This window comes from Alligator sinensis, unplaced genomic scaffold, assembly GCF_000455745.1.
Source record: "Alligator sinensis unplaced genomic scaffold, ASM45574v1 scaffold42_1, whole genome shotgun sequence".
NCBI lineage: Eukaryota > Metazoa > Chordata > Crocodylia > Alligatoridae > Alligator > Alligator sinensis.
Genome location: NW_005842860.1, coordinates 588,801 through 599,407, shown reverse-complemented (window position 1 = coordinate 599,407; position 10,607 = coordinate 588,801). Strand labels below are relative to the sequence as shown.

At 43.5% G+C, this 10,607-nt stretch overlaps 1 protein-coding gene across 5 annotated transcripts in view; it reads left to right on the top strand.

Moving 5' to 3' along the window:
- Positions 1 to 10,607, top strand: part of TMEM150C (transmembrane protein 150C) — a 72,164-nt gene that overhangs the window by 22,692 nt on the left and 38,865 nt on the right. For all 5 annotated transcript variants that reach the window (XR_003091791.1, XR_001358923.2, XR_003091792.1 and 2 more), the window contains 4 exons: positions 6,353 to 6,437; positions 7,532 to 7,585; positions 7,708 to 7,740; positions 7,855 to 7,922. Coding sequence is in view for 2 of the 5 variants with exons in the window: in XM_006035626.3 (XP_006035688.1) it covers positions 6,358 to 6,437; positions 7,532 to 7,585; positions 7,708 to 7,740; positions 7,855 to 7,922 (235 nt within the window). In the remaining 3 variants the exon portion in view is untranslated. The remainder of the gene's footprint in view (positions 1 to 6,352; positions 6,438 to 7,531; positions 7,586 to 7,707; positions 7,741 to 7,854; positions 7,923 to 10,607) is intronic.

The window sequence follows — 10,607 nt, the reverse complement described above, 5'->3', positions numbered from 1 at the left end:
TGTGGGGGTCTGTAGCAGACCCCTACCACCAAATCCCTTTCTCCTTGCCCCCCATGTAACCTAACCCACAATCCTTCTACTTCCTCATCCTTCAATTCCGTCTTGATGAGGGTCGATGTATATTGCTCATTGACATAGACCGCAACCCCTCCCCCTCTAATGAACCCATGTTGGTTGCCCCTAAGCATAATCTCCCTTGCTGGCCCCTCATGGATATGTGCCAGGATAATTCTCTCAAAAAGCTTATGCAGGACTGAGGTGTAAGACTACACGGCCTATAGTTTCCTGGGTCTTCCTTCCTCCCTTTTATGAAAATGGGAACCACATTGGCCCTTTTCCAGTCCTCTGGCACCATGCCAGGACACCACAAGTGCTTGTAAAGCCATGCCAGGGGTCCCGCAATGACCTCTGCTAATTCCCTCAGCACTCTGGGGTGGAGGTCGTCAGGACCAGCTGATTTTAAATACGTCCAGTTCCTCCAGAAGTTCCCTGACTAGATCCTCACTGACCCTAGGCCTGGGTGCGCTTCCCCTGGGGCCTACAGAGGTCCCGGTGGGGGGTGTGACCTGGTCCCTGCTCAGGAAAATGGAGGCAAAGAAATTGTTAAATAGGTTAGCTTTGTCGTCTGGTGTGACAACCAGATTTCCTAGCATGTCTTGCAGAGGCCCCACATTACCCGGTACCTTCTCTTTACCCCCTATGTATTTAAAAAAGGATTTCTTGTTGTCCTTGATCCGGGTAGCTAGTCCCAGTTCTATCTCCCCCTTGGCCTTCCTGACCACCCCACTGCAGCCCCGAGCAACCGAGGTATAGTCCTCCCTGGTGATGGCCCCTCCCTTCCATTGGATATATGCCTCCCTTTTAGCCAGGAGACGTTCCCATATGCTTTTGGTGAGCCATGGGGGCTTTTGCACCCTCTTGCCCCCTTTGATCCATGTTGGGATTACCTCCCTTTGGGCTTGGAGGATCGTCTCCTTAAGGAACGACCACTCTTCTTGGACCCCTGAGTCCTCTCCCCTCTGGGACCTCAGTGCCTCCCCTACTATTCTCCTTACCTTGTTGAAGTCCGCCCTCCTGAAGTCCAGGGCTGCTGCCACCGTGGTGGGGGGGGGGGATACATTTGAGACAATCCTCCAAACATTAGATTGTAGACATGGAAAATTATAACATGTATATATTTTTTTTCAGGTCTAGAATCTAATTAGTGGGGAGGTTATCAAATTCGAAGTTGCCTTGGATATGGGTAAATACAGTACCTTTCTAAGAAGCTGTGTTTTCTGACTGTCCTGGTCTTTACATTGTTACCTCCAGTTATTCTTTAACTTGGTGAGTGGCCTAAATTGCCAACATCTTCAGTGGGAATTGCAAGAGTTTGGGCCTCTGAAATTGAAGCTGCTTGTCTTTGCTGGTAGAATCCTTCACACCTAGGCAGCCACTTCAAGTGCACATCTATCCATTTCTGTCTCCAATTACCAGTCCCCTGAGCTGCTTGTTCCTGCAGAATTGATTGCTTGCTATTAGGGGAATCCCTGACATTTCCCTGCTTTGAACAAATACCCTTCCCTTTCCACTGGTCACTCTGCGAACAGGAAATAAATGTTGTGGTGCCATTTGCGTTGTACTTCAAAGGGCCCCACTTTTTTGACCGCTTGGAACTCATTGTTATTAGAGACAGATTTTCCAAAGTACTTTGTGTCTAGTAGTTCCCCAGAATTGTATGGGGGAGAGAGCGTCTGTTGGCACCCAATGTACTGGCTTCTTGAAAATCTGTCCCCTAGTGAGTGCCTGTCCAGATTTTTATGAGCAGTGCTGTTCCAGTTCAGTGCATGTGTAAATGGATGTGATTATAGGAATCCTGATGTTGTTTAACTTCTGCAGAGAACAGTGTACTTTTTACAAACTGAAGTAAGAATATTCCTCAATATGCAAAGCTGGCTTCCCATAGGAATCCCACCTTTTGATCTAGTCTATTTATTTAATATAGACAATTTTGAACACCATTTCTTATTAGCATCAGTAATAGCTGAAGCATGCATGGTATAGTGAATATAAAACAGGTGGCCATTTGCTATGGGCTAGAAGCCAGTGGAAATTTATCCACTGACTTGGATTTTTGTTCAAGCCCAAGTGTGAAAATGTGGAGCAAGGAGATGGATGACAAGACACCATGCTTTTTTAGTATTCCTTTAAACTTCTCTTGGGTAAGAATTTATTTCCACAGGAAAGGTTCTTTTACCTCCCTCCCTAGGGGGTAGGTTCTAGGGGTTAGGTCGTAGAATGAACAGCCAACAGCTTCTAAAGCAGCCTCAGCTGCTTTATGACTTTGGGAAAGTCATGTGGCCCCTTTAGTTTCCCTAGCTGTAAAATGGACAAAGCCAAATTAATTTGTGGAGCATTGTATTCCTTGGCTGGCATATGCACTGAAAATCCTATGAACAATTGCAAAGCATTGATCATTTACTGGTATTTCTGTTATATCAGCGGACATTGTGCCTTTTAAGGGAGCAGCACAAATGATAACGAACGATATTTTCTGACCTAAAACAATTATGCTATCCCATTGTAGGCAAAATTACCAGCTGGAGAACGTTTGGAACATGGAGAATAAAGAAACATATTAACAGTAATTACATTAGACTTGGAAGTGATGGATGGATGAATGGGGGATGGCATGCCTCCACCTGCTCTGTAACAGTGGGGAAGGGAGTGAAGCAGTAAATTACTATGGTCTTGCAGCAGAGAGCATGCATGTGGTGTGTGTTGCCACATCAAAAGCTGGCATGGACAGAGCAGCATTGTAAATTTGCCAGCTGCAGAGTGGAATTGACTCTTGTCACTACTAAGTGTCTCTAGGTACCAAAGTAGAGACACCAGCTATGCTTATCATGGTTGCTGCCATTTACTTGTGGGCTGCAGGAAAAAAAGAAAGAGAATCAATTTCCATAGCATCTGTAGCTGGTACAGCAGGGAATGAGATGGGAAGTAACATTGTAGCATTCTTAGTGTGCCCTTTGAAATGGGCAGATAAGAACCTGATGACATTTAACACCGAAAAATGCAAGGTTCTCCACCTTGGGAGGAAAAACCCACAGCATGCTTATAGGCTTGGTAGTGCTACACTGGCTAGCACTTTGGATGAAAGGGACTTGGGGGTCATGACTGATCACAAGATGAACATGAGCCTTCAATGTGATGCTGCAGATAGTAAAGCAAGCAAAACATTGGCTTGCATCCATAGATTCTTCTCAAGCAAATCTCAGGACATATTTCTTCCATTGTACTCTGCCTTTGTGAGGCCACAGCTGGAGTACTGCATCCAGTTTTAGGCTCCACAATTCAAAAAGGATGTGGAGAAGCTTGAGAGAGGCCAGAGGAGAGCCATGTGCATGATCAGAGGTCAGGAAAACAGACCTTATGATGAGAGGCTGAGAGCTATGGTACTCTTCAGCCAGGAAAAGCACAGACTCAGGGGTGATCTGGTGGCCACCTGTAAGTTCATCAGGGGTATTTCCCTGGATCTGGAGGAACGTCTGTTTACCAGAGCGCTCCAAGGGATGATGAGATCAAATGGTCACAAACTCCTCCATGACCATTTCAGGCTGGACATAAGGAAGAACTTTTTTAATGTCCAAGCCCCCAAGGTTTGGAATAGACGGCTGCCAGAGGTGGTTCAAACACCTACTTTGAACGCCTTCAAGAGACATACGGATGTTTATCTTGCTGGGATCCTATGACCCCTTCTGACTTCCTGCCCTTTGGGCAGGGGGCTCGACTCGATGACCTTCTGAGGTCCCTTCCAGCCCTAATGCCTATGAGTCTTTGTGGAAGCAGATTAATAGGACTCTTACATCTCTTGTTTATATCTACAGTTTGTCTTTATAGAAGCTTCCTGCTGTATAGTTATTAGTGCTTTGTACAGTGAGCTTTGTGTTTTGAGTGCATAGCCTGGCCCTAGGGACTGAAAAAAGGCTATGTACTTACCCAAACTAAATGAGCGTTGTTCATATTGGGCATGTCCCCACTAGCGTGTATGTGCATTTCCTGGGGAAAAGTAACTGCAGCACGTACACGTGCCTCTATTTGTCCCCAGGCACAGCACAGCACGCATGCTCTGGCGTGCGGCAAATTGTCCTGGGTGGGGTAGGGAAGGCTGGGGCCGGCACCTGCTCTCCCAGGGCAGTAGTGGCAATCTGGGTGTTTGGCTTGGGTGCTGACCCAGCCTGTAATAGCTGACAAAAACTCCCTAAGTAGCCCTCCAGCACAAATAGTTGCCCATCTTTGATATAGATGGACCCTGTGAATCTAAGAGTTGTCTTATTTTTTTATCTTGTGGGTTTTGTCTGCCTCAGTCTTGAGGATGGCTCCTCACTGCTCTGTGGTTTTGCTGTTGCACAGATTGACACGTGAGACTGTGTTCCAGTGTGAAACTGGCATGCCTCTCACCGGACACTGTGCATTGCCCCACTTCCAGCTGCCTCTTTGAGCTTCTGACCCATCTTGCATGCAGAGAGATGCAAAAAATATAGCTAGGCGCAATCACAGAAGCACCAGTGTTTTCTTTATTTTGTCATCAGGTAAGAGCAGGACTGTGACAGCAGTGCAGAGGAGTAAGAGGGTGCATTGCAGGTAAATGTTGCCTCTGGGGGGACACTCCCACATGGGAAATGTGGAGAAGCTTAGAGTGGGTGTAGTCTGGTTTAATCCTTCCTCAGGGTCAGGGTAGGTGTAGCTGAGCTGGCTCCACAGTAGAAGAAACTTGGAATTGATTCTTCTGCAGCAAGATGGAACTGAGGAGGGAATCGTGGGGCATACACATGCTTCGAGGTGGGGTGAGGGTCACATGTATTCAGCATCCCCCGCTTCAAAATGGTGGTGGGGGTGCTTTAACTAAAGCATATTTGAGCCATTTTGAAATGTGGGGATACTGAATACACATGATGCAGAGACTGCTGGAGCATGCTAATTAGCATGCTTCAGCAGACTTGATTAATCGAGTCTGCTCCAGCGCATGCTACTAGTAGTTTGTATAGGTGAATGTGATTCTCCTAGCTAGAATTAGGAATATGTAATTTGGGTCGTTGGGCTCTGTTCTGTGCTAGATTAATTTAGACCAGTGGTCACCAACCAGTGGATCTTGATCCACCGGTAGATCTTGGAGTTGATCTGAGGCTGGGGTGGGGGGGGGCTGAGTGCCCATGTGCGTGCATGCATAGGCCCCAGCCCAGCAGGTCATTTTGTTGGTGGGGAAGGGGCAGGGGCTAGATTGAGGCCTCTACGGTGAGGGACAGAGGCAGGAGCAGGGGTAAGTTGAGTGGGGCCTTGGATGGGTGAGTCTTACCTGCTGGGGAGGCATGCCCCTAAATAATTTTTTCTACCTCAATCTGCCACCCCCCCTCCCTCCCCACACTTACGTGCTGGGTGGTGAGGGGAAGGGGGTGCTATGGTGGCAGCACACGGTAGATCTTGGGTTGCTTTTAAATGCCAAAGGTGATCTCCTACTTAAAAGGAGACCACTGCCTTAGACAGATCACTGAAAGACAGAGGGTGAAAAATATGTGTTCCTAAAATCCTTATGGCCTCTTGAAAATTTTTTCCCCTCAGTGACTTTTCTTAGCGTGCTGCTTTTGCACAGTGAAGATGTTATCTGTTATATGGAAACCTCAGCTTTCTGAGTTATGATTGTGAAATGCTTTTGGTTTCTAGGCTGACCCTAGAATCAGTTTCTTTGACCTTTCCCTCCATTTAACAATACCCTTATTTTTTCTCACACTTTTTTTCATATCCTTTTGTCATATAATAAGCATTTTATTTTGTCATATAATAAGCATCTTGTTTTTGAAAGGCAGAATTAAAAAAATAGATCTTTTCTTGTAGTAGGTAACTGAATAGCAGCAGCTAGGGAGCCAAACCTGCTCAATGATTTACTCTCTGTATATCGCTGCAGATTTTACTTTCCATTCTCCTGTAATTAGCAGAACCTGCTCTTACTCTATTTCTTGTGTATAATGCACACTAATATCCCACAGCTGGTTTATTTGGTTTTTGTTTTGTTTTTAAGGCAATGGTGCATGTTGTATGTGAGAAAATGTTATCTCCTTATGCAAATTCCACTGCTAGGTTTTAAGGGAATTATTTTGGAACGTGGCTGCTGTTTGGCACTAATGAGGCTGGTTGGGATCATTATACTGCTGGATTTCAAGTGATGCTCTGCTTACAGAAGCAAACTTATATTGTATTTTTGAAATAGGGAAGTATGTGGCATCCCCAGTAAGTTGCATCTGTGTTATCTTCCCTTTGTTTTACTTTATACTTTTTTTTTTTTTTTTTTTTTAATCCCGCACTCTGTTTCTAGCCAGCATGGATGGGAAGAAATGCAGCATGTGGATGTTTTTACCACTTGTGTTCACCCTGTTCACTTCAGCCGGGTTATGGATAGTGTAAGTTACCTTCTGCTGTGTGTGTTAAATTGTGCATTTTTGTGGTGTGGAATACATGTTAATCGAGAGATTTTAATGGGCCTGTCCCTCCCTAGTTATAGAGGGATGGCTGACACCTTGTAATCTGCCTTTTATAGAGGGCAGCTTGCAACTGTGCCCTCCCAAGACCAGGATGGGGACCAGTTTATTGCTTAGAAGCTTGTATTTTGGTCCCTGATTCCCACTTCTTCCACAGGAAAAAGCCTTACCAGACCCTTTTCAATTTGGAGAGATTAAAGGGTCTCCTGGTTCAGTTCAGATTCCAAGATTCGGCCACCAAATCAGGCTGAATCTCTGCCAAATCAAATCAGGGACTGAAGCTTTGCACAGCCCTACTATCCACATGCCATGCCATCAGGTCAGTGTCCTACATGCAAGGGTGGTGGCACATGAGTTGGGAGCCGTCTGGAAAAGATAGGAAAAAATACAAGGCCCCCCCCCCAGCAAAAACCACATGCCAAAAACCCTGCCTTTCCCCACAACTTTCCAGAGCACTTCCTTGACAACTAAAACCCTAGTTCAGTAATACACTTAAGCATGGATTTAAGGGCTTTTTTGAATCTGGTCCAAAGTGTTGAGGATTAAAAGCTTGCTCTGTCATGGGTAAAGAAATTGTAATACTGTACATGGGGTTATATTGGCAACTTGCCAAGTGTATCAAGGGATGATCTCTTCTGTAGATCTTTAACCAAAGTAAATGTACACAAAACCAAACAGTTGTCTGGGCTGGGATCTTCCTGAGGAGACAAATGGGAGCTGCCATTAGTGGGTCCTCATGAGTAAAAAGCACTTGCAGTTGATTGATCTCTGTGCTCATCCAGAGTGGGGGGGTTGTGGGGTATAACTTAAGAACCCATGAGCTGCCTTGGACGAGCTTTTCCTATCTATGCTTGGCTAGAACCTGTAGATTTCATGTACTGAATGTTATCCTGAAGTACCTAAGCACATGCTCAAGAACTTTCTATTTCTAAAATTGGGGCCTGAATTAATTTTAAAGCAAGTATCTTGCTCTTATTTTTGCATGTGATTTTTTTTTTTTCTTTCTTTTTTGTCAGATACTTCATAGCAGTGGAAGATAACAAAATTCTCCCATTAAACCTGCCAGATAGGTAAGAGTTTACTGGCTTTTTTTTTTTTGTTTCTAAATCAGTAATATCTTGTAAACATATTTTCAAAGATGCACAAAAGAGCAAAATCTTTAACTCTGACTCCTGTTTTTTATGTCACTTAGGAAACCTGGTTCCAAAAGTCCACCATATATAAGGTAACTTCCTAGTTAACCCCTCCCTCCCCAGTTAACCATTCTGATGAATGTGTGCTGTTTATTTATCTCTCTTACCAACTTAGAGTTACAATGACACACTTTATATTTTTGAAGTATCGCAGGTGATGCCCCTCCTGCAAGCTGTGTCTTTAGCCAAGTCATGAATATGGCTGCATTTCTAGGTAGGAACTACATGGAGAATGGTTGTCTTTTTTCTCTCTCAATTCACTTCAAAGACTTTTTCGACCATAAGTAAAATCCAGTAAATGTTGCTGTCATAGATGATTTGAAACCCGTTAAAGAGCTGTTGCTAACTGCTAATGAAGGCAGTAATTATTTGTAACAAGACAGAACAAAACTGGATGCTTTTCAACTTTGTAGTGTCCATTTTATTTTTTTTATTATTCCATCCTGGCCTTGAGTCTTTTGGTTGCATGGCGCATTATTTTGTTGTTGTTGTTTTCTCCAATAACATACTGCATGAGAACATGGTGTATTGAGTTGCTGTATATGAGAAAATATTGCTTGTGATTTTGTTTCTCCCCCAACCCCTTTAGTAAAAATCTGAAGGTTTGTGGGTTCCCTTTAAAATGAGTGTTCAGGAAGGAAACTTCAAATTGACCATGACTGTGAAGTACACTGGAAGAATGCAATATTTGAAAAAAAAATGCTTGCCACAGAAACTGTAAGCATTTTTTTGACCCAGTATAGACAAAATGAATGTACTGATTTGCTGTTTCTTAGGTGATCTTCTATCTCTGCCCCATAGGTAATGTACCTACCTAACTTATGGGAGCATAGCTCATAGTTCCACACTTAAGACTTGAGTTGAATTGGGCACTTTAAACATTGATTCAATTACATTGTTATATTTTAAGAGCACAGTGTATCCTTCTGAAACTCCAAGAAATTCAGAGCCAGGTTTACACATAAAATAAATTGGCACTGGTTAAGGTATGGAAATAGTGTCAAGGCACTGAAACAACTTTGCCCTCCCCACTACTGACATAATGGAGAGGTGTGGAATTTGAGGTCTTCCAGAATCAGTTTGAATTGCGTATTCAGGCAGTCCTCAGACTTACGACACAATTGGTTCCTGAGAACCGCGTCTTAAGTCAAAGCGTTGCAACTCGGAACTGATTTTTCCCATAGGAAACAATGTTATAAATGTGGGATTGGTTCCTGAACCAAGGCCTGATACCCTGTTTTCACCAAAAATACCCCAGAATTTTGTACTCAGTCAATTATAGGTGAGTAACATAGCTACATTAATGTATTTATATTGTAAATAGCAATCACATTCATTTGGAAGGACTTCTTTGAGGTGACTTGGCTGGACTTTTTGAAGGGCTCCTGGCTGGACTTTTTCAAGGGTTGTTGGCTGGAGTCTTCTCAGGAGTCTGGGCTGCAGGTTTTTCTGGAGTCTTGTCTGCTTTCTTAAAGAAAGTGTCCAAGGAAGTTTGGACAGATGGGAGATGGGTGGCGCATCAAGCACTGTAAAGTTGAACCTGACATCAGAAAGTTGAAACAGGTTGTCAGTTTATAAAAGTTTTAAGTTTGAAATGTTGTAACTCGAAACATTGTAAGCTGAGGACTGCCTGTATTTGAAACGTATCAATCATAATATTACTTAGAGAGTGCTTTGGATAGATGGAGGTACATCCTGGAAAGGTAGGGTCTTTTGTCAGCGTGGAGAAACAATGCATGTATCATGCACAATTTCAGGCAATAGTGAGAGGAACATATGCGTGGCAGAGGATGAGCAGCACATATCTGGGGTCCACTGTGCAGGAAAATGGAAAGACATGGGGAAATTCAAGAGTATAATAAAGTGTGACTGAAGTGGAGGGGAGCTAGTGGAGTGGCTTGTGACAAGAAAATTAAAATTAGTCTGAAGGTGAAATTTGCAAGACGGTGATGAGGCCAGGGCTGTTGCATGGATCAGAATGTTGAACAGTGAAGAAAGTTGCCCATGATAGAGGTGGCAGAGATGAGACAGATCTATGATTTTGTGATGAGACAGTTCTACCTGCTGAGGTAGATTTATAGATTTAACAAGAAAAATCCTTTAAGAAACAAGGAGGTGCCACAGCAAGCAGAGGTGGGGTGGAGGACATCAGTAGAGGAAAATCTGAGCTAGAGCAGACTGAAATGGGTTGGGCATGTACCTAGAAGTCCTGAAGAGTATGTGGGAAAGAGAGTTCAGGCCATGAGTCAGGGATAGGAGAAAGAGAGGAAAACCTAAGAAGATGCAGCAGGAGTATGTAAAGCAAGACCTGTGAACATCTAGCATTTCAGAAGACAGTGATGGGCTAAAGTTTGTGGAGTATAGAGACAAGGAAAGTGGACCCTATCTAGTGGGGGGGAATGTTTGGAAGGAAAAGAACATGATTACTTCATACTGTTAGTTCAGGGCAGAGTTAAAAAGGTTTGGGTGTCCTCATTTTGTATTTCTGCACCTTAATATGTATGGCTTTGCTTTAAGTTTAACCTTATCGCTTAATTTCCTGGAAGTTTAACAGTTGGTTTTGTATAATTGAAATGTAATGTGTCCCTATAAAGTACTATATAATATTACATGTTGGTCACAACCTTCACTCTTTACTAATGCATGTTTTGTCTGGGATCATATCTGTTTATACATATTCACACATTATGTATAACATTTGGTCAGAACCTGAGCTGCTCTAAATCAGCCTAGCTCCACCGGAGCGACACTAGTTTATACAAAGATGATCATGCACATAATGTGATGTGTAACTGACACACAGAGTTCAATACACTTTTCTAGGTGCCATGGCAGTTTCTGCCCTGAAAAGTCAAATGCAACAATATGCAGGTAGCAAAAATTTTTAGGTTATGCTGCA